This window comes from Canis lupus, chromosome 16 (genome assembly GCF_003254725.2).
Source record: "Canis lupus dingo isolate Sandy chromosome 16, ASM325472v2, whole genome shotgun sequence".
Lineage (NCBI taxonomy): Eukaryota > Metazoa > Chordata > Mammalia > Carnivora > Canidae > Canis > Canis lupus.
Window position 1 is genome coordinate 39,999,913 of NC_064258.1, and position 23,585 is coordinate 40,023,497.

A 23,585-nucleotide genomic window follows, 5' to 3' on the forward strand; every position below is an offset into this window, starting at 1 on the left:
TGCAATGACAATTTTTGCTTTGATTTTTCTTTACATTCTCAGTATTGGGAAATGCAGAGCCACGTTGCAAGGCAAGGCCAAAAATCTGTTGGCCTTTATTTGAGACAGTTTTCATAATGCCTGGGCAGCAAGAATTTAATTTGTATAATTTTTGTAGTTTGCTACTCAATGCAAATTAACCTAACATTTGTTTTAGGTATTCTATTCTTGATAAGCACCATTTATCTTTTTTTTTAAAAGATTTTATTTATTTATTCATGAGAGACACAGAGATAGAGGCAGAGACATAGGCAGAGGGAGAAGCAGACTCCATGTAGGGAGCCCGATGTGGGACTCGATCCTGAGACTCCAAGATCACCTCCTGAGCCGAAGGCAGACACTTAACCGCTGAGCCACCCAGGCGTCCCAAGGGCCATTTATCTTAAAGTAGCATTGTATTCAATATACTTCAAAAGGAATTACCTGTAGAAAATAATTTTGAGATATAACCATCTTAAGACAGTTGAATCAACAGAGAAGTTGAACAGAAAAAGACATCATTGTGGATTTCTCCCATAGCCTGGTAAATGCAGGTTGCTTAGAATAGAAATCTTGGTTTCTGATATAATCATCATTTTTAACTTTTTAATAGAGAATTTAATAATCTGACATTAATTCTGTTATGCATTTATATTTTTCAACAAGTGCCAGTATTTTAATAACTGCTTAAGTGAAATAGTATGTTACATGTGAAGGTTCAGAGAACTTAGCCAAATTCACAAGTTCTCTTTCCATCAGTAGCATGTTACAGTGAATAAATACAATGATTAAGCTCTGGAAAACCACTTGGATTTTCTTAGTAAATGCTATATTTTGAAAATTCATGCAGGAAGAAAACCATAAAATTTTAGATTAATGTTTTATAAAGATTGTGAGATATTATGTATTTTTTTATCTTATGTTTTACAGCTCAACATGAATTCTGCTCCTACGTTCATGCATTTTCCTCCAAAAGGCAGACCCAAGAGAGCTGATACTTTTGACCTTCAAAGAATTGGATTTGCTGCTGAACAACTAGCAAAGTGGATTGCTGACAGAACGGATGTTCATGTATGTTTTTATTCCCTACAGTGTTAATAATAGGCTAATTAGTTTGGTTTGTTATAGCACTGTAGTAAGGCCACAGGATTCTTAAAATTACTCTATAAAACGTTTTCCCTTACCTAGAGAAAACTGTCTGATAGCTGTAAGCTGAACTTTGACTGAATTAGGTGAATTTAAGTGGTTTTTAGAATAATGGTACATTGATATTTTAAGAACCATTAAAAAGTGCATGAGTTAGGCACAAAGTAATTTCAGAGGCTAAAATAGATATGGAATATTATTCAAAGGTATTAGTAAAGAAATTCTAATTAAAAAGATGTGTAATTTTTATTTAGCTTTTGGGCAAATAAAAATGATATAATACTTTTCATGAGCCATGTGAGAAAATACTCTCATATACTGTTCTTGGGACTGTGGAATAACTAATTCTAAGTGTGTGTAATGTAATTTAACCTTAACAATCAGTTCTACTTCTAAAATTTAACCTAAGGATATAATTTGAATTACATTCAAATATGTAACAATAGAAATATTTTTTAAATAACATTCATTGTAATGGGAAAAAATTGGAAATAAGTGAAATGTCTAAAAATAAAAAAATGTCTAAAAACTACTTCAATGTACTGTAACATAGGCAACAATGATCTGCAAGTATATTTGACATAGAAAGAAGCACAAGGAGTAGATTAGAAAAATAGTATTTATAGTATGATCTAGAACTTTGTTAGGAAGCATAAATATGAGTATAGATATGTGGACAGTTTATTCAGGAAGTAAACAAACCAGAATCTTGGTGGTAGTTAATGTCTATGTGGAGAGCTCAAGGCTGCTTTATTCCCTAATCTCACCAGAATTTTTTGTAGTGAACAATTATAACGAGGAATTTTAAAGTACATTTGTTCTAAAATATGTAATTTTACCATAAGGTGTAAACACATTTATTCATGCATTTTCTTACTTTTCTGACATAATGTTTCAGGCTAATCTGCCCTGTGTGGCACTCAGTTACCCATCTTGGTTCCTTTTAGTGAGAAATATTAGAACCAAGATCTTTATATACTTTGAAATCGTGATTTCATACCAATGCCATCTAGTTTTAAAAAATAGCTTCTATATTTTAGTGGATACCATTAAGAAAATGAAAAACAACCCATAGAAGGGGAGAAAATATATTTACAAATCATTTTTTGATAAAGAACTTGTATCTAGTATGTATATAGAAATCTTATAAGTCAATAATAAAAGAAAAACCCAATTAAAAATGGACAAAGAATCTGAATAGATATTTCTTTAGGCAAAATGTACTAATACAGGTGGTTAATAAGTACATGAAAAGATGCTCAGCATCATTAATCATTAGGAATATGCAAATCAAACCTACAGTGAATTAGTATCCCATACCCATTACGTTGGCTGGAATCAATGAGTGAGACAATATATTGGCAAGGAAATGGAGAAACCAGAATTCTCATGTACTAGCAGTGGGAATGTAAAATGGTACAGCCATTTTGGAAAACATCCTGGCAATCCTGAAATCAAGAAACAGTGTTACTATATAGCCCAGCAAGTCTACTCTTAGGTATATACCCATGATAAATGAGAACATGTGCCTGCACAAATACTTGTACAAGAATGTTTATAGCAGCATTATTCACAATAGCCACAAGGTGTAAACAACCCAAATGCCTATTGACTGATAAACGGATATCAAATTGTGCTGTATCTATACAATGAAATGTTCAGGCATAAAAAAGAAATGAAGTGGAAACATGCTCTAACAAGAAGGTTGACAACATCATGCTAAGTGGAAGAAGCCAGTTACAGAAGACCACATATTATATGAAAAGTTCAATAAAAGGGAAATCTGTTCAGTTAGAGTAGATTCATGGCTGTTTAGGGTTGGAGGGTGAGGGGTTTAAGAGGGGGATTGCTGAAAGATTTCCTTTTGACATGATTGGAATGTTTTGATGCTGACTTTGGTGATGGTTACACAACCCTATGGATATGATAAAAACCATTGAATTGTATACCAGGTGAATTTTCAGTTGGTGTGCATGTTATGTCAGTAAAGATGTTTAAAAAATGTTAAAATGTTAAAGATCTTAAAATGTCCCAATTTGAAATAATAAATATATTATATCCCTAACTCATCCCCCTATACTAGATGATCCCATGTTTTATAGGTGAAACACAGCAGTTCTGGATTAAATATAAGTTATGGGGATGCCTGAGTGGCTCAGTGGTTGGGTGTCTCCCTTCAGCTCAGGTTGTGATCCTGGGGTCCTGGGGTCGTGTTCACTGGACCCCAATGACATGCTAGGTAATACAGCAATTAGAGAGCTAGACATAGTTCCTGCAGGGGATGGGGGGAACAGTTCATATAGATGCCAGGCAAACAAAACACAGGATTATGGGCTCCAGGAGTAGCAACAAGAGCGAATATTTGCATTTCCATTCCTAATTTCAGTTGACTGTAAGGGCAGTCCCACATCGGGCGCCCTGCATGGAGGCTGCTTCTCCCTCTGCCTGTCTCTCCCTCTGTCTCTGCCTGCCTTTCTCTCTCTCTCTCTCCCCCCCTCTCCTTCTGTCTCTCATGAATAAATAAATAAAATCTTTAAAAAATAAATATAAGTTATATGTGTGTATGTTAACTGTTCACCTACAGCATAGCCATGATTTTGGAAGTCATTTGTTTTTGATTTGTAAAGAGCTAAAGCAGTGTTAGTTCCACAAATGAAAAAAGTAGAGTGGCAATTTTCTAGAGCTTTGGTATTAATAATTGGAAGGACTGGAATATGATCAAGAGGAAAAACACTTTTACTTTTATTCAACTCTTAAAATTTTCATTTTGCATTTGCAGATTCGAGTCTTCAGACCACCCAACTATTCTGGCACCATTGCTTTGGCCCTGTTAGTGTCACTTGTTGGCGGTTTGCTCTACTTAAGAAGGAACAACTTGGAATTCATCTATAATAAGACTGGTTGGGCCATGGTATCTCTGGTATGTTATTATACTATACTTTTTTCGCCTTATTTCTTTGTGAATAGTACAAGTTGTATGGTTGTTGATTTTCAACAAAGGTGTCAATTCAGTGAGAAAAGAATAGTGTTCAACAAATTGTGCTGGAACATACTTTTAGGTAAATAAATAATGAACCACAAAACTTGAGCGCACACCACATATAAAAATTACTCATGGTCCCATATGTAAAACTAAAATTATAAACCTTTCAGAAGAATACAGAATCTTTATAACACAAACATTAATCATGGAAGAAAAAATAATAAATTAGACCTAATCAAGATTAAAATATTTACTCTTCAAAAGAATCCATAGACTCAGAAAATAATTAGAAAATATATGTGTATGGGGCATATATCCAGAATATGTGAAGAGTTATTGCTACCTAGAAGATAGAAATTATGTTTTTTTTTTTGTTGTTTTTTTTTTGTTTTTTTTTTAGTAGTCTATTTAGGGCAGCCCGGGCGGCTCCATGGTTTAGCGCCGCCCTCAGCCCAGGGCATGATCCTGGAGACCTGGGATCGAGTCCCACATCAGACTCCCTGTGTGAAGCCTGCTTCTCCCTCTGCCTGTGTCTCTGCGTCTCTCTCCCTCTCTCTCTCTCTTTGTGTCTCTCATGAATGAATAAATAAAATCTTAAAAAAAAAATAGTCTGCTTATAGGTAAGATGGCATATATATATACATACTAATCTTTCTCTCCCACTGACAGAACTATAAATCTGGAGTCAGGAGCTGAGGACTCAGCTCCTCAGGTATTTGGTGTTTCTAAAAAGTCAAGGTCAGCTGGTAGATCAGATAATACCCACATGCAAGATGACATTTAATTAGTAAATAAAAAATTTTCAACCTTATATATCTCTAGTATTGGTTTTCCTTAACTTGAATTTGGGCAGTTTGGAGCAGACAGGTAGCTAGAAGATACCTCTAGTTCTGTCTTGAGACTAGAAGAGATTCTTGTGTGTGTGTGTGTTTTTTTTTTTTTTTTTCCTATTTTCTTGTATTGCAATCCTTGGGCAATACTGTGGCAGAACAGTGGAGGCAGGGAAACTGTAGGAGCCAAACTCTTAAAGACAGGAACTTTTCTCACCATGTCAAAATTTATAGAACTGTATACCAAAAGGGTAAAAAGAAAAAAAAAGTCAATTTTACTGTTTAATAATTCAGAAAATAAATAGGCAAAAGATTTGAAGTGATGCCTGACTAAAGAGCATTAGAAAAAGGACAAAAAAGCCCATCAGTTGTTCAACATGCAAAGTTACATGGTAGTGAACCTAGATCTTCTGGCTTGGATGTTCTTGTGGTCCAATGAAAGCTTCTCTTCTATATACTGACATATATCCTGTAAGCCACTTAAGGCAAAGTGACAGGGCCCTGTTAAAGAAAATATTGAACTTAGAAGCCTCCAGTTTATGGTTGGTGATTGATTGATTGAGATACTCCTAGACAAAAATCCATGTTCTACACCATGGGGATAAATAAAGAGGTTACGGTCTTCCACTGCTGGTTATTCAGTAGCCATTCTTAATCTCCCCATAATTTGAGACTTTGCAAAGTGGTTAAGAGCTTGAAAAATATGAAAGGCCCTTGTGGGATCTTCTATAGAGACCAAGATATCAATGTTGTAAAATAAGGTATACATTGAAAGAAAGGAGAAGAGGCCTGGTTAATAAACATGTAGCAGAAATAAGTACCTTTTAGGGGAATTGCTGCATTGAGATCCTACACTGCTGAGTAAAACAATAGGCTGGTTTTGTATCCTGAATCTTTATTGCAATTGTTTAGTAATTCTGATAGGTTTTTAGGGCATTCCAGGGATTTCTGTATATAAGATCATATCATCTACAATTTTACTTTTCCCTATCTGATTTGGACGCCTGTTATTTCTTTTTCTTGCCCAGTTGCTTTGGCTAGGCCTTCCATTATAATGTTGAACAGGAATGATGATAAAATATCCATTATCATCCATTATCCATAGTATCTGTTATCATCCATTATCCATAATATCCATTATCCATTGCTTTGGCTAGGCCTTCCATTATAATGTTGAACAGGAATGATGTCTTGTTCCTGATCTGAGAGACCTCCCAGCCTATCATGATTGAGTATGGTGTTACCTGTGGGCTTGTCGAATAGGGTTTTTACTATGTTGAGCTACATTTCTTCTATATCCAATTGATTGAGAGTTTTTCTCATGAAAGGAAATTGAATTTTGTGAAACGCTTTTTCTGTATTTATAGAGATGATTATATATGATTGATTTTCATCTTTCATCCTATTACTGTAGTGTATCACATATATTGATTTATCTTTATTAAACCCTCTTTGCATACCAGGAATAAATCCCTCTTAAACATGGTGCATAATCTTTTGAATATGCCATTGAATTTTGAGAATTTTTACATTTGTATTTATTCATCAAGAATATTTATCTGTAGTTTTCTTCTAGTGTCCTTATCAGGACTATCAGGACACTTGGTATCCAGGTAATGCTGGCATCATAAAATGAGTTCGGGAGAATTTGAGAAAAATTGATATTCTTTAAATTTTTGGTGGATTTCACTAGGGAAACCGTCTGGTCCTGGGCTTTCCTTTTTTGGGAGATTTTCTTCCTGATTCTGTCTTCTTACTTGTTACTGGTTTGCTCCAATTTTCTATTTCTTCATGATTCAATCTTAGTAGGAAATCCTAGTATTTCTAGGAATTGTCCTCTTTCTTTTAGGCTATCAAATTTCTTGTTGTATACTTGTTAATAGTAGTCTCATAATCCTTTGTATTTCTGTGGTATGAGTTGTAATTTCCCTTTTGCTTCTCATTTTATCCATTTGAGTTTTTTCTCATTCTAGATAATGGTTTGTCAATTTTATCTTTTTAAGAAACTTTTTCTTTGTTTCATTGATCTTTTCTGTGACTTTTCCAGTTTTTATTTCTGCTCTAATCTTTGTTGTTTCCTTCCTTTTGCAAATTTTTGGCTTCTTTTTTTTTTCTACTTCCTTGAAATACAAAATTAGGTTATTTCAGATATTCTTTTTTTCTTAATAGAAGCATTTATTACAGAAAGTTACCTGTTAGTACTACTTTTGTTTCATCTGGTAAGTGTTAGTATATTACTTCCATTTCTTTTGTTTCACAATATTTTATTTCTTCTTTAATTTATTGGTTGTTTGGGAATGTGTTCTTTAGCATATTTATGAGTTTTCTAGTTTCCTGCCATTGCATTTGAAGAGATACTTGGTATAATTTCAATCATAAATGAGCTAAGACTTGTTTTGTGACCCAAAATATGATCTGTCCCATAGAATGTTCATTGTACACTTAAGAGTGTACTTTGGGGGATCCCTGGGTGGCTCAGCGGTTTAGCGCCTGCCTTTGGCCCAGGGCGTGATCCTGGAGTCCTGGGATCGAGTCCCACGTCAGGCTCCCGGCATAGAACCTGCTTCTCCCTCCTCCTGTGTCTCTGCCTCTGCCTCTCTCTCTCTCTCTCTCTCTCTCTCTCTCTCTCTCTCTGTGTCTATCATGAATAAATAAATAAATCTTTTTAAAAAATAAAAAAAAATGTATTTTGTTGCTTTTGAATGGAGTGTTCACTGTATGTTAGGTCTACTGAACTAAAGCATAATTCAAGCCCACTATTTTCTTATTGATTGTCTGGATGAGTTATCTATTGTTGAAATTGGGGTATTGAAGTCCTTAATTACTATATTGCTGAGTTTTTTCTACCTTCAGATATGTTAGTGTTATCTTAATATATAAAGGTGCTGTGATATAGTCATATATATTTACAACTGTTAAATATTTTGGATGAATTGACTTATGTATCATTATATAAAAACCCTATTTATCTCTTGACCAATTTTACTTCAAGTCTGTTTTTTCTGATGTGTACATAGCTACCCTTTTCTCTATCTTCTTTCCATTTCTGTGGGATATCTTTTTCCACACTTCTCTTTGAAATTATTTGTCTCCTTGAAGCTGAAATGTCTATAGTTAAGTCTTTTTATCCATTTATCCCCTCTGTACCTTTTGAATGGATAATTCATTTACATTTAAAGTGATTATTGATAGGTAAGGACTTATTAATGCCATCTTAATTTCTGCTGCCAGGGGCTTGAGGTTTTATTTTTTTAGCAGGAGAGGGTGGGGGGCATTTTGTCACTTTGCCTCAGTTGAGCATCTAGGAATTATTAAAACTGTGAAGCTTTCTCAGTGCACTTTGAATCTGGAAAACAATCCAAACAGACCCATGGGACACGAGCCTGGGAGGTGGGACACGTCCCCTCTGTCCAGAAGTTGTTATGTATAGAAAACAAAACCCAGATTCAGAATAATAAATAATTCCATACTCCCCACCTAGAAAAAAAAAATCAATCCATATATAAAAGGATACTGCCAGCTGTTTCTGGCTGCTTTTTATTCCTTTTTAAATTGATTATTTTTACAGTGTAAAATAATTTCTTCTTTGTGTAATTTGCTTTGCAGTTACCATGAGGCTTACATCTTACGAAATAATAGTCTATTTTACACTGATAATTTAACTTCAGCAGCATACTAAAACTGCCTTTTACTTCTTGTTCCCTCTGAGGGGGGACTCAGCTTTTCATACCTTCTCTTGATCCTGCAGAACTAGGCTGGGTGCTGAATGCTCTGGTTTGTGTCCTTTCCTCTCATCCTGCAGAGTTGAGTTGGTTTTCTGCATTTTCCCAATTGTTATCTGAAAGGCCTACTTTTATTACCTTCGGAGTGTGCACAGGGGACAGCCACAGGATAGAAGGGTGTATAGATGAGGCTCATGGATATTGAGGGTGCTCTTAGGCAGGCTTCCTGATGGATTCCATGAAGTGGGTAGTAGAATCTACATTCTTTTGATGTGTTCCATTCTGAGGCTTGACTGCTATTCTCCCCATCAGTTCATTGCCCCCTAGTTGTACACTGTATGAGTCAGTATTCTAGGCGGTGTAAGAATTGTGTGTCTTTGTCACTATTCCACACAGCTGAGGAAGCTGGGTGCTCACTAAGACACTCTCACTTTCTCCGTATGTGAGATCACAGGAGAAGTTCTTTCTGGGCACTGAGCTGTACCCCTTGGGGGGAAGTGACCTAGGCAACTAAAATTCTTCTTAAACTATCTTCAGTGCATCCATTATTTATTCATTTTTATCATTAATCCAGTGGTGCTCTGGCATGTCTTCGTTGGACTCAACTTCCACAAAGACACTGTTGTCCATAGGGGATTGTCTAAATCAGTGTTTTTTTAGAGAGAAAATGGTAAAATGCTCTTATTCTGCCCTGATGATATTGCTTACACATAAGCAAAACAATAGTTCTTAAAAAGTCAGTACTGTCAATTTTATTACACGAAGAAAGCAAGTTTCTTAGAAAATATCAATTGAAATGATATCAGGAAGAAAAATAAATTCATAGTAAACAAATAACCATTAATTAAATTTAACATTTGCAAATAACCCTTGAAAAGTGAATAATTCCGGTAGTTTCAAAGTCCTTTTGTAGCAAATATTCAACAACTACTGAAACCACAGCTACTGTAGGATGCTCTCTTTTATAAGGCCTTTTGTTATTGAGAGGAGTAGAAAGTGCTAAAGGGTGTAGTGTTAGTGGCAGGTACCAAAAAATGTCAAGAAATTCTTCCCACACAGTGAGGACCCTGTCCTGAGAAGGAATACTTGTGGTTGGGACCTTTTTTTGATATAGAAGGATTACATGGGGAGTTGGTACTCAGGGAATGAGTACTGAGGAACCAGAGATGGCAGATTTCAAAATACAGGTAAAGACTGACCCAGTACAATGAGTGGCTTACCTTTGAAGTACTGATTGTGTTTCTTAGTGGCAGTGGCTCATGAAGAAATGAAGAGGAGTGAAGATTTAGGAGAAGAAATCTGCTCGAAATTGGTTAGGTTTTGAGAGACAAAGGAGGTATGGCCACACAGAGGTGTCATATTTTAAGGAAATAGCCAGTTTTCATAACAATAAAAAATTGAACCACTGAGCTATGTAGACTATTGCTTGTAATCAGTTCACTTCAGGAAAAATGGATGCTATTCAGATATGAGCAATATCAATAAAGTATTAAACACAGTATCTGTGCATATGTATTGCAAGGAAATAGTTTACAAAGGAGAGCAGCTTTTCCTACAGATATTGAAAACTTTTACCAGAAAAATTTTGATAGAAAGTTAAGTGAAATTATAAAAATCACTCTATAATGAATAACAAAGTACTTGCAGGAAAGACTTTAAAACTATGAGAATTTAGAGATGGCTAGAAAATAGGAGGTGGTGAATGGCATATGACAAATCTTGCCTTTGAACATGGAATCAAAAATTTTTTAATAGTACTACCAACCAAATTTAGCTGTATATAAATAGTAAAAGTCAAGGTGTAGGAATAGTTGGTTAAGCCAGAGGAGAAGTATAGATTAATTGAAAATGATCCCAGTAATTGTTTACTGGTAGAAATAGTATCACTATTACTATAGAAATTACTCAATATTTATCATTAATGATTTTAAAAAGTTAGCAAACTTTAAATACAAGTGAACTTTCTTAATTAGGTAAAGGATATCTTAAAATGTCTAGCAAATATCATATTTAGTAGTGATAATTTAAAATAAAGCCTATAATTACATACCATTCATCATTTTATTAGTGGTCTTAGTCAACATATAAGAATAGAAAAAGAAGTGCAAGGAATAAATAAATGTAAATGAATAGACATGTCATGTTTACTTATGATTGCCCACATGGAAAATCGTCATCATTTATGAAGAATCAATAATAAAAATTATTACTAGAGTTGAATAATTTTTCTGAATTCAAAGTCAATATCCTATAGTCATTAGAATTTTTATACAGTAAACAATTTAGATACGTATTTGAAAATAAAATTTTTGAAATAGGAAGAAAAAGTACGGTACTTAAATCTAACCAGATATAAAAATATTTATAAATAGAATATCAGAATTGAAACTATATGTGTGTATATTTTTATTTTTTTACTTATTTTTGTGTATGTTTTTATAGCTAATAATTGGTTTGTACCTTTGATCTTCATATCCTTCGTGTTTTATCCTTCTGCTTTAATTTTCAACAAAGAAAGGGCAGTCTTTATGACTGAGTTGGATGTGATAGAACAGATTAAGAAGACCAGGCATGTTACATTATAGTGTAGCATCCATCTTCTGCAATCCATCTTCTGCTTAATGCCTAATGTCTAGAAATTCAAACAGAACCTCTGTGGCTTTCTACTACATAGAGAAAATCTCTCTCTAGTAGATAGAGAAAATATAAATTTGAAGTTTGGGTTTTTTCTTTAAGTTTGATATTTGCTCACTTTTGATAATTGAGTTATAATAGATTAATTATACTCTAATATAATTGGATACCAGAAGTGATCTCAGTCACCTTAGTAAGTTTCAAAGTGTTTTGGGTTTTATTTAGGCTAGTATTCAAGTTGCTTCATTCAGTAAAGCTACGTAGTTTTTTTTTTATGAAAATATAGTACTTGTTTCAGTGTTTTTGTGAAGTTAAAACTTAGTGTCATGCCATATGTCACTATTTCAGTCTACCAAAATAACTGAAAATACAATCTCTCTGAATTAGACTCCATTGACAATATTATTCTCCTCCCCAGAATTATTGTAAGCTCATCATCATCATCATGATTTACTGAGCCTTCCTTCTTTGGGGTATATTTCATGTACTTATTCCTTATAATAATAATGAAAAGGAATTTGTATCATCCTCTTTTTATAAATAAGGAAATTAAGATTCAGCAAATACAGTTTACTCAGCTCACACAGCTAGAAAATGACTAACTAGAACTTGATCCCATGTGTCTGACTTCAAGGTCGGTATTCTTTCCATGATGCTGGGCTTTTCTAAATCTGGGCACGTATCTCATACATTGGATGTTTAAACCAGTGGATGTAGTGAGCCATTATGACTGCAAATAAATGCCTAAGAATATTTATATGGTACATATAAATGTTAAATACTTGAACAGATCAATTTTCTTGTATCCTGTGCTACATCATGCAGATTTTGTATTTCTGCTTTGAATCCTTGGAAGCTAATTACCTTGGCATAGCAGAAAATATTCTAACATTCACAAACACATACTTGAGAAGGAAATCTTGGCAAGTATGCATGTTCCCCAATGGCAGCCTTTTAGAAGTCAGTAACAGGCTGCAGAGAACAGACATATTTTCAAACAATATGTTTTAAAGCTCTACTCTGATGATAAAATGTTGACTTAAGAAAAGCTCCTCTTGAAACTTTTCTCCTTCTGTTTTTCATTAATATAGAAAATACAAACTGTGGTCTTTTCCTTAGCTGTTGATAGCTTGTGGAAACTAATTTAACTCTTCTTTACCATATTCTGCCTAACAGCCACCACTACCACAAAATTTCACTCTACTTAAGAAAGGCTAGTTTGAAGTGAAAAAATTGTCTTATTCATTTCTAATCTTCTCCATTTCTTAAGATATCCTTATAAAGTTAAGAGGCTACCCAAAATGCTAATCCATTTATTCAGATTCTGACATTTGTCTGTATAAAAGAACTGGCATCCCATTTTCCTTTGGGAAAGAGAATGTTTTTTATTAATTTTTGGCAAAATATCTGATTTGTGGAGACTGATGAAAGCCTCAGATTGCACAGAAAAGGAAGGTTTCTAAAATAAAAATAGAGCAGAGCACTTCTGTAGTACCAAAAATTGTATACAAAATGAGAATAAGAAAGTTTGTTAAAGAAGCTCTATCCACATACCCATTTCTTAGTAAAGAGCAAATCTGTATATAGTTAGCAGTTGTATATTGAACTTATATAAAAGTACCTCCCAAGGGATTACTGAGTGTTACATCCTTAGTTCTATAAACTGTATTCTGTGGCTGTGTTGTTTTTTTTTTTTTTGTCTTTTTCATTATTCATATTTTTGTATATCACTCACAGATAGGCTGAGAAATGTAGTGTTTGCTGACAAGAGGAAGAGAAAACTGTTCATAGTGCTTTACGGTAGGATAGAGACAAAGTTTGCAATTTCCTTATATAGAAGAAGATGGGTGAATATTTAAATAGTAGAGCTTCCTGATTCTGAGTTAAAAAAAATAGATAAAGAGTATTCATAAGTTCACCTGGTCTTGAAAAAAATGCTATTAATTTCTATTTATCTGTGATGATGATTGTTTATAGAGCTGAATAAGCATTGATTCTGGTTTTATTCAATTTTTCCCTTCCTCTACCTCCTAAAGAAAAAGGATGATAATGAGCTTCCACATAACGTGTTTTATGATGAGTTTAAAGTAGAATGGGTAAAATATTGAACTACACTGGTATATAACTTTAAGGAGTGTAATATAAATATGTAGTTTATGGTATTCAGAAATAAATGTTGATCTTGGAATACCAAAATGAGTTAAAATGTTATGTTTTGTAGCCCTTAGCACAGATCTTCATGGCAACCTAAAGCTCTTCATAGATGGCTGTAGTTTCAAAGCGGAAATATAAGTGTGATGAGTAGTTATATTCATTTCACATGCAAAGAAAAACATCCTAAGAATCTGCAATTAAAAACATGAAAGATAAACATCATCTTAAAAATCTAATAACCCAAACTTTATTATCATAGTAAATCTTAGTAGGACAGAAGCTGTTTTCTGCCTTTTAACACTGATAATCTGTATTGTAAGATGATTCACATACCTTCTGCCTCAAAGAAATTGTATCAATTTAATTATGTGAGTTTTGTGAAAAACTTAAGCTTGATATTAATATAAATTATTACATAATTTTCACATTCCTGAAGGGTTCTTTGGCATTTGCACATTGTATTGTATCAGTACAAGTGTATTTCTTATGACTATTCAAAACTGCAAGGCAGCTCTGACTTCAGAATGAACGCTTTTACAAATTTATTTGAACTAAATTATGTAACTTTTAATATTAGACAGGTACTATCTCTGTGGTTTATTTTGCCCCTCCTTGCTCACACATGTGATTCTCTCTTGTTACTCTGGTCGTTATTCATTATGCTACCTGTTTATTAAGTTTAGAAGTCATTAAATTATTTGTAGTATGACATTTTAAATACATGGACTATAGAAAGGGTTATGTAAAACATATTTAGGATATTTAGTCTTTCTATTAAGTAGGTACTGTTGACCTTGAACAAATCAGGTTTGAATTGTGTGGGTCCATTTATATACAGATTATTTTCGATAAATAACAGTTTAACTAAATAGCTAGACTAAGGTATTTTCTCGTCCTCATGATGTTCATCATCTTTTCTTCTAGCTTAACTTTAAGAATAAGTATATAATAGGGACACCTGTGTGGCGCAGTTGGTTGGGTGCCTGACTCTTGATTTCAGCTCAGGTCATGATCTCAGAGTTGTGAGATGGAGACTGCTTAAGATTCTTTCTCTGCCCTTCACTTCTCCCCCCCAACCCCTGCCTTAAAGGGATTTAATTAATTATTTGAGAGAAATATGTGAGCAAGGAGGGGTAAGAGGAAGGAGAGAGAGAGGAAGAGAGAATCTCAAGCAGACTCTGCACTGAGCATAGAGCCCTACATAGGGAGCGATCTCACAACCCTGAGATCATGACCTGAGCTGAAATCAAGAGTCAGATGCTTAACCAACTGAGCCACCCAGACACCTTTCTTTTTTAGTGTGGTCTAGTGTGGTCTTTTTTAGTGTGGTCTAGTGTGGTCTTTATCTGGTTTTGGTATCAGGGTAATACCTGCCTCACGGAATGACTTTAGAAATTTTCTGTAATTTTTGTAATAGTTTGAGAAGAATGGGTATTAATTCTTCTTGAAATATTTGGTAGAATTCACCTGTGTAGTCATCTGGTCCTGGACTTTTTTTTTTTTTAATTGGGGCTTTCCTATTCTTATTTTCAGTTTTGGTAGTTTCTAGGAATTTATCCATTTCTTCCAGGTTGTCCAAGTTGTTGGCAGATAGTTTTTCATAATATTCTTTTATATTTGTATGTATTTATGTAGTGTTGGTTGTTTCTCCTCTATCATTTGTGATTTTATTTATTTAGATCCTTTCTTTTTGGTAAGTCTGGCTGAAGGTTTATCAATTTTATTAATTTTTATTGTTCATATATTTGGGTGCTCTGAGATTGGGAGCATAATATTTAGAATTAACCATATCCTCTTGTTGTATTATCCCTTTATTATGATACAGTGTCATTCTTTATCTTCTTTTTATAGTCATTGTCACTTTAGTGTATTTTGTTTGATACAAGTATTCATACTCCAACTTTCTTTTAACATCCATTTGTATCGTAAATGTTTCTCCATCCCCTCACTTGCAATCTGTAGGTGTCTTTAGGTCCAAAATGAATCTCTTATAGGTAGCATAGAGATGGGTCTTGGATCTATTTTGGATGGTCTTTGGATCCATTTTCCAATCCATTTTGACACCCTGTGTTTTTTTAATTTTTAGTCCATTAAAGTAACTAATGATAGATATGTATTTAGTATTCATATATATATATATATTTTTTTTTTTTTTGTCATTTCTGGAGATTTCTCTCATCCTTTCTTGTCTTTGTCGCTTTTGGTCTTTCCAGCCAGAGTCCCCTTTAATGTAACTTGCAGGGTGATATAATGGAAATGAACTCCTTTAGTTTTTGTTTGGGAAACTCCTTATCTCTCCTTCTATTCTGAATAATAGCCCTACTGGATAGTGTATTCTTGGCTAAGGATTTTTCCCATTAGGATGTTGATTATATGCAGGCCAGAAGGGAGAGGCATGAAATATCCATTGATAAATCTTCAGCTAGCTTTATGGGTCTTCCCTTAAAAGTTAAGGACTTCTTTTGTCTCTTTGCTTTTAAGATTTGTTCTTTATCAGTATGTCTTGGTGTAGGCCTGCATTTGGTGATTTTGGTGGGGAATTCTCTGTGCCTCTTGGATCTGGATATCTTTTTCCTTCCCCAGATTGGGGAAATATTCTACTCCCTTTTCTCTCTCTTCTTCTTCTAGGATTCCTATAATATGAATATTATTTCATGTAATGGAGTCCCTGAGTTCCTTCATGTTCCATAATTATTCTTTCTCTCGTTTGTTTAGCTTCATTTTCTCTTCTACATCACTAATTTGCTCCTCTGCTGCTTCTAGCCTGCTGTTCATTGCATCAAATCTGTTTCTAGTCTCATTCATTGTATTCTTCATCTTTTCATCTTTGATGGATTCTTTTTTTTTTACGTTTTTTTTTTTTTGGGGGGGGGTATTTATTTATTTATTTATTCATGATAGACACAGAGAGAGAGAGAGAAAGGCAGAGACACAGGAGGAGGGAGAAGCAGGCTCCGGGCCGGGAGCCTGATGTGGGACTCGATCCCGGGACTCCAGGATCACACCCTGGGCCAAAGGCAGGTGCTAAACCACTGAGCCACCCAGGGATCCCCTGATGGATTCTTTTATAACTGATTTATCTCTGTGGTGGTAAGGGTCTCCCTGATGTCTTCTTTTCTCAAGCCCAGTGAATATCCTTAGGATATTGCTTTAAATTTTCCATCAGACCTGTTACTTCTATCTCTGGCAATGGCTTTATCTTATTCTTTCATTTAGGATGAATTCTCAAAGCCACATAGTGATAAATTATTCTAATGGCTGAAGTGACACATGGTTTTTTAAATTTAGTTTCATCATTATTTTTTAAAAATGCAGTATTCTGCTACTCTTTGATTTATATATCTAACATTGCACCCTGTTTTTCAGTGTATAGTCTTTGCTATGACTTCTGGCCAGATGTGGAATCATATCCGTGGACCTCCATATGCTCATAAGAACCCACACAATGGACAAGTGGTAAGTGCATGTTCTAAGCATTCATATTTTGAACTTTAATCCTATGTATTTTTACATAATCTTCACACATAACATGGGGCCCGAATTTAGGACTCTGAGATTGAGAGTCATATACTCTACTGACTGAGCCAGTCAAGCACCCTTTTAATCGTGTTTACGTTTATAAATAAAATCTTTTCTCATTAAATACTACACATAATTTCTGATTCTTATATAAAGTTTTGTCCTTTCTCTTCTAATACCTCTGCTATATGCATACACACATGCACATATATACAATATATTTTTTTAGGGTGAGGACTGCTTTACTCTTTAAGAAAATTAGTGTACCTACCTTATCAAATAGACATTCGTAACCTAGGTTTTTCACCTTTACTTATTGCTATGGCAATAATATGTAATGCTAGATTAGGAAATAGGAACAGTTTGTAGTTGGTTTTCCATCAATGGTAAATTTAGTTAAGAAGAGGTTAATTAAAACATCATTAAGAACCCTGGCAGTTGGGTTGATCCCTGGGTGGCTCAGTGGTTTAGCGCCTGCCTTCGGCCCAGGGCATGATCCTGGAGTCCCAGGATCAAGTCCCACATCGGGCTCCCTGCATGGAGCCTGCTACTCCCTCTGCCTGTGTCGCTGCCTCTCTCTCTCTCTGTGTCTCTCATGAATAAATAAAAAAAATCTTGAAAAAAAAAAAAAAGAAAACACTGGCAGTCATTATATTAGAATGCTAAGAAGTATTTGCCACAAATTAAAAGTGAAATTTATGTGCAGTTAAATTAGTAACAAAGTTCACATTAGTAACTGCTACTGAATTTACTTATTTTGTTACTTTAGGTTTTGGTGAAATTGATCTATTAAATATATCAACTTGGAAAAAAACAGATCAGCTGTTTTTGAGCCTTTATATTTATTAGGTTGGTGAAGATTAACTGTTTAAACTTTTTCATTTGGAAAACATACAGATATTGAGAAAATAATGTAATGACGGCCCTCGTGTACTGGTTACCAAACAATTACTAGCTCATAACCATTACTTGTTTCATTTATTCTTCTACTCAGTTCTCTTTACCTTTTGTCAGATGCTTCTAAAGTAAGTGTTCAATATCATTTCATTTCATACATAGATACTTTAGTAGGTATTCCTAAAAGACAAGGTCTTTGAAAATCATAACTATGTTACTACAATCACCTAGAATAATAAATTCTTAATTTTTAAAAAATAAATTCTTAATTCCTAAAACTGTAGTTCTGAATGAAATTTTCATCTAGCAAACATAATGTTATAAATTATCTGTAACTCTGTAAATATAGATTATAACATAAGTTTGAGGTTATTCTTCATTGCTTAAAGAGCTTCAAATATCTTTATTATTAAAGCTAACAAGTTACTTATTTCTTCTTCCTATGCTGTGACTTTCTTTGAACTTCTTTGTGAATTCTGTACATTGGGAAATAATTCACATTCATTGCCCATTTCCTGACTGCCAAATCAGGTTTTAAGGACTGGTTGCTAGTTGCCAGAGTTAGGTAATGATCAGTTTGGTCTCAAATCTTTGTGAACATTTTCAGATTTCTCTTTGGATGATCAGCTGCTATAGTCATGTAGACATGGGTTTTGTCATTTGTATATATTTTTGAGATCTTTCACGGCTTAGAGGGGTAATTGAGTGTTTTTAGTATTCACATTGAATTATAGGAAAATAATGGGAAATAATTATCATGCCTGTCTTTCCAACAGCCCAACTAGAAAATGTTGTCTTTTCCTCTCCTCCTGATACCCAAACTCTCCCCCTTTCCCATTTTATTTTTTCTTTACAGCACTATCTAACCTACTTATTTTGCATTATTTTGGTCTGTCTTTTATCATGACATCAGTAAAACCTAAAAAGTCATGGTGTCAGATGCTTATCAGTTGTTGTCACTCACTGATCTTTTCTTGTTAAATAAGGTCCTGACGGAAAGATTTGATCCACTATTATGTTTCTGTTACTTAAAAGTGTAAATTTAGAAAATCTTATAAATTTTTCATTACTGTCTTTTAATATTCTTTTAAAAGAATATTCCTTAGGTAGAAAAAGCATTAAGTATTGCTTTTTATTATTGTTTGGTTTGTTAAAGTATGTGGAAAATTAATCAACATTCTTATGAAATGTGTTAATTTGTATAGAGGAAGAAAAAATAGTTTTTCTCTTGAGTTTTTGGCTAAGAGAAAAACAAATTCCTTAACATGTATATTTCCTGTATACAAGGGAGATATTCAGGGAAAGAATCAGTATCACTCAGAGGTGACTTAGAGTTCAAGCTCAAATACCATCTTCAGCTAAAAGTAGAAAAAAATGTGTGGAGGGGAGGCCACTTAAAGTGGAAGTGGCCAGAAAAAGCAAAGTAAGTAAAAGTAAGATTTATTGTACAGAATTAAGTCACAGGTGACTTCCTTCTGTTGATAAGGGTCTAAAGTTATATGTAGGAATTTACCTTTGTCCTTCCTGATACAGGGTGGAGAAGGGACACCTTCATAAATTTATATGCTGCTTTTAGGCAGTTTGGGGAAGCCAGAGAGCTTTTCTTGTACCTGCTTTTTCTCAACTGATTTCAGTTCAAAATCCTTACAGGAAAGTGGTGAATTTTGAAGTGTCCTGTTCTGCCACTCTTCGTGTTTACTGTAATCTCTACTATCTACTGCTTTTCTAAATCATCTAATCTCCTAACATGTAGTTTACTTCAGAGTAAGCTCCTACAGCTCACACCAGTGACAGTAACTGACAGTGGATATGACCTTTTGTTTACTGAATACATGTGAGGCAGTAGACTTCAGAGCGGATAGTTTAGGCTCTCAGATCCTAAAACGTAACATATAATAATATGTATGGACCTGAGTTACTAGTTTACAATCCCAAATAGCTCTTCCATTTCCTGACCATTATGATATTTCGTTTCAAACTGTTAATTCTACTATCTTGCAAAGAAACTCATTGTTAACCTATTTTTATTGTTACTTGCTTCCTAAAAGTATCGTTTATTTTGCTGCTTCCAATCCTGGAATGTCCTCTGTACCTACCAAATTGTCCCCATCCTTCAAATCTCACCTTATTTTGCCATCCTGCTGAGATGTGTTACTTCTTAATTACATTGGAGGTGCCCCCTACATCCCTTTACATATTTATTAATACGTAGTTAGCCCATTTATGTATCTGGGTTTTTTTAGTATAATAATTCTTTAATGTTTCATATATTCCATTTTAGTCAAGTCCTTAAACATATGGAGTTTCGCTGAAGCTATTTTTCAACTTTACAACTTTCATTTAGCTGGTCCTCAGTACATGTTTTATTAAATGATTATATGGACTTATGCTAGAAGATTTTTGTTTCTTAAATTGGCTTATCTTAATTCTCCTTTTAATTTTCTCACTAGTCAGAAGAATAATAGGATTAACCAGTCACTGTCAATTCAGCATAAACCAGTTACTCACCTTAATGTGACAGGAGCATTTATTTTAAAGTTCAGATTGAAGAGAGATTTTCTTTATTTAGACAATTATTTATCTTATTCCACATTTTTATATTACTATTTTTCAGGTAGTGATTGGCATGGCACTTAGGAAAAGGTACTCTGATGGCCCAGAGAAACCCATTAGGAGAATTTTCTGTATTTTTAAAGGGAAAAGCATTTCCTTCATACATACATCTTTTAACCTCTTTAATTTTCAGCAACTTAATAAAAAGTTATAGAAATGATGAAATTTAAATCTATAGCCAGGTATTTTAAAAGTTAAATTTTATCCCAACTCTTTACTCCCTTGAATTTTATAAAGATATAAAGGTCTTGGAAATTCAGGAGCTTCTTGCTATAGCAACAACTGCATGAGTATACTCTTGGCAACAGAGATGTGGATACAGTTTTAGTTTATATAAGAGTTTATATAGTTTATATAAGCATATCGCTATATGCTTAGCGATATAGACAAAGCCTTTAATCTGTCTATTAATGCACTGTGAAAAGGGGCAGCAAAATGTTGCCCATTAGTAGATAGCTTTTTTCTTGTTTTGTGTTTTAACATATTCCAACAAAATTTCTCTTCCTGCCTTTTTATATGCATAATGTCAACATACACTGAAATAGGAAATTACGGTTTAACTTTTGTTTTAATGAATTGATTTACATAATAATGTGTTTTCATATTACTGAAACTAAATAGAAGATTAACTTTGCTTTACAAAATGAAATGGTTACTCGTACAGAACTTTAAATAATGATTGTTCATTACAATGATAATAGTAAATGTTTTTCTTTATAATAGATGTGTTTAAATTTCAAGATATAACTTGAAAATTAGTACTATCCTTCTTTGGTATTTTCTTCATATTTTAACTTGCATTTATTTCTAAAGGGAAATTGCCATGTAGGATTTGTTTTTGAGAATAATTACAATGAGGCTATTTGCCTCTTTCAGTGGTATGGAATATCTTCTGAATATATAAAGGAATTTTATAACTTGATATTAATTCTTGATGACCAATGTACAAGTAAATACATTGGAGTAAGGTATATAAGACAGTACTTTTTATTGTTTTTACATTTTAGAGACTTATTTGTAGGTAACTATTATACACAAAGATCAGCTAATCGAGTTGTAATTTTTGCTAAATTACATAAATATGCTTTACTTCAGTCTGTGTTAAATGTTTTGAGGAATTTGTGTTAAAATTATGAAGAATTACTTATGTCAGCGTTATGTTAAAGTGAACTAACTTAGTAAATACTTGATTGCATTATGAAGGTCTCTGATTTCCGAAATATTTTTTTTCCTTTTCTCTGAAGTTGTGATTAGTTCTTTTGTGCCAAATATTACATAATTAGTTGCCATTTCTCCTGTTTAAATAAGTTTTTAATAGAACTTGGCTTTATAAGATCCGGTTTTATATTTCTTACCCATAAAAACCCCATTAGTTATAAAAAGGCTTAATTTTATTTTTTCTTCAGATGAATTTTCATTTTCAGCATTGATATTAGATACAGGACAGTATTATCACTTATCAAATTATACTTTAGGAAATTCAAGTGTGTAAGAATAGTGAGACAATCTTGAAAGAGAAGTATAGAGCTAAATAACTTTAGGTCACTGGATTTCAAAACTTATATTAAAGCTGCATTAATTGTGATAACTCATTCTGTTAAATTGGTGTATTTGTCCTTAAAACATATGCATGCATTTATGACAATAGTGATACCAAAATGCAGTGTGGAACCAGGGCCTTTTTAGTAAGTGGTGCTAGAGTCATTAAGGTTCATTTTTCCCATGTAACTTTTTAACAGTTGTCACATGCCATAAATATAAGTTCCATACGGATTATAGAGATAGCTATGAATGGAAAACATGCTACATTGTAATACATTATAATTAGGAACTTTTATCATCAGAATGTTAAATGGTAAGTCACGGAGTAGAGAAAATATTTGTAGTACATATGTCCTCACAAGAACTTGAACCCAGAATATATAAAGAACAAACACACAACTCAGTGGCAAAAATTTTGGAAAGACTTGATCATACTTTTTATCAAAAGAGGCTGTATGAATGGCCACTATACAAATGAAAAGGATTTCAACCTAAGTAAATTGAAGTTAAAACAGTAAGGTGCTATAGTACATTCACCATAATGATTAAAATCCGTAACACTGATACCATGCAGTTTCAGTACCTAGAATATGAATTTGTTCAAACAATTTAAAAGGTACAACAAGTATTAATCATGATCCTGAAATTTTTCATGAATATATATTCAAGAGAAATGCATACATATGAGTACCAAATGCAGTGTACAAAAATAGCATTTATCATTTTTAAAAATTTAGTTTGCCAACATATACTAAGTACATCATCTGTTTCAGATGTAGTTTTCAATAATCTATCGTGTATAACACCCAGTGCTCATCACATAATGTGCCCTCTTTAATGCCCATCACCCAGTTACCCCATCCCCCCACTCACGTCCCAGCAGCCTTCAGTTTGTTTTCCAGAGTTAAGAGTCTCTTATGGTTTGTCTTCCTCTCTGATTTTTCCCATTCAGTTTCCCCTCCTTCCATTATGGTCCCTTGTGCTTTTTCTTATATTGCGCATACAAGTGAAACCATGTGATAATTATCCTTCTCCAGTAGACTTATTTCACTTACCATAATACCCTACATCCACATTAATGTTAATGGTAGGTATTCATCCTTTTTGATGGCAGAGTAATATTCTACTCTATCCATTCATCTGTTGAAGGACATTGTGGCTCCTTCCACAGTTTGACTATTGTGGGCATTGCTGCTATGAACATTGGGGTGCAGATGTCCGTTCATTTCACTACATCTGTATCTTTAGGGCAAATACCCAGTAGAATACCATTATTCTTAATAGCCCTAGAGTAGCAACAACCTAAATATCTCTCAATAAAATGATTAAATAAGTAATAGTGGAATATATATAACTACAAAAAAAAGAACAAATCTCAAAAATATAAAGTGAAGGAAGCCTGGCACAATATTAGGCAGAACTAAAAGGTATAGTAAATGTCAGAAAAGTGGTACCTTTGAGCTGTGTGGATTGTAACCTTCTAGATATCCTATTTCTTCATTTAGGTGATAGATACACAGATACTCT

At 33.6% G+C, this 23,585-nt stretch overlaps 1 protein-coding gene across 5 annotated transcripts in view; it reads left to right on the forward strand.

Moving 5' to 3' along the window:
- TUSC3 (tumor suppressor candidate 3) overlaps positions 1–23,585 on the forward strand; it is a 287,831-nt gene that overhangs the window by 183,448 nt on the left and 80,798 nt on the right. For all 5 annotated transcript variants that reach the window (XR_007402703.1, XM_025474441.2, XM_025474284.3 and 2 more), the window contains exons 4-6: positions 949–1,089; positions 3,944–4,084; positions 16,854–16,943. Coding sequence is in view for 4 of the 5 variants with exons in the window: in XM_025474441.2 (XP_025330226.1) it covers positions 949–1,089; positions 3,944–4,084; positions 16,854–16,943 (372 nt within the window). In the remaining variant the exon portion in view is untranslated. The remainder of the gene's footprint in view (positions 1–948; positions 1,090–3,943; positions 4,085–16,853; positions 16,944–23,585) is intronic.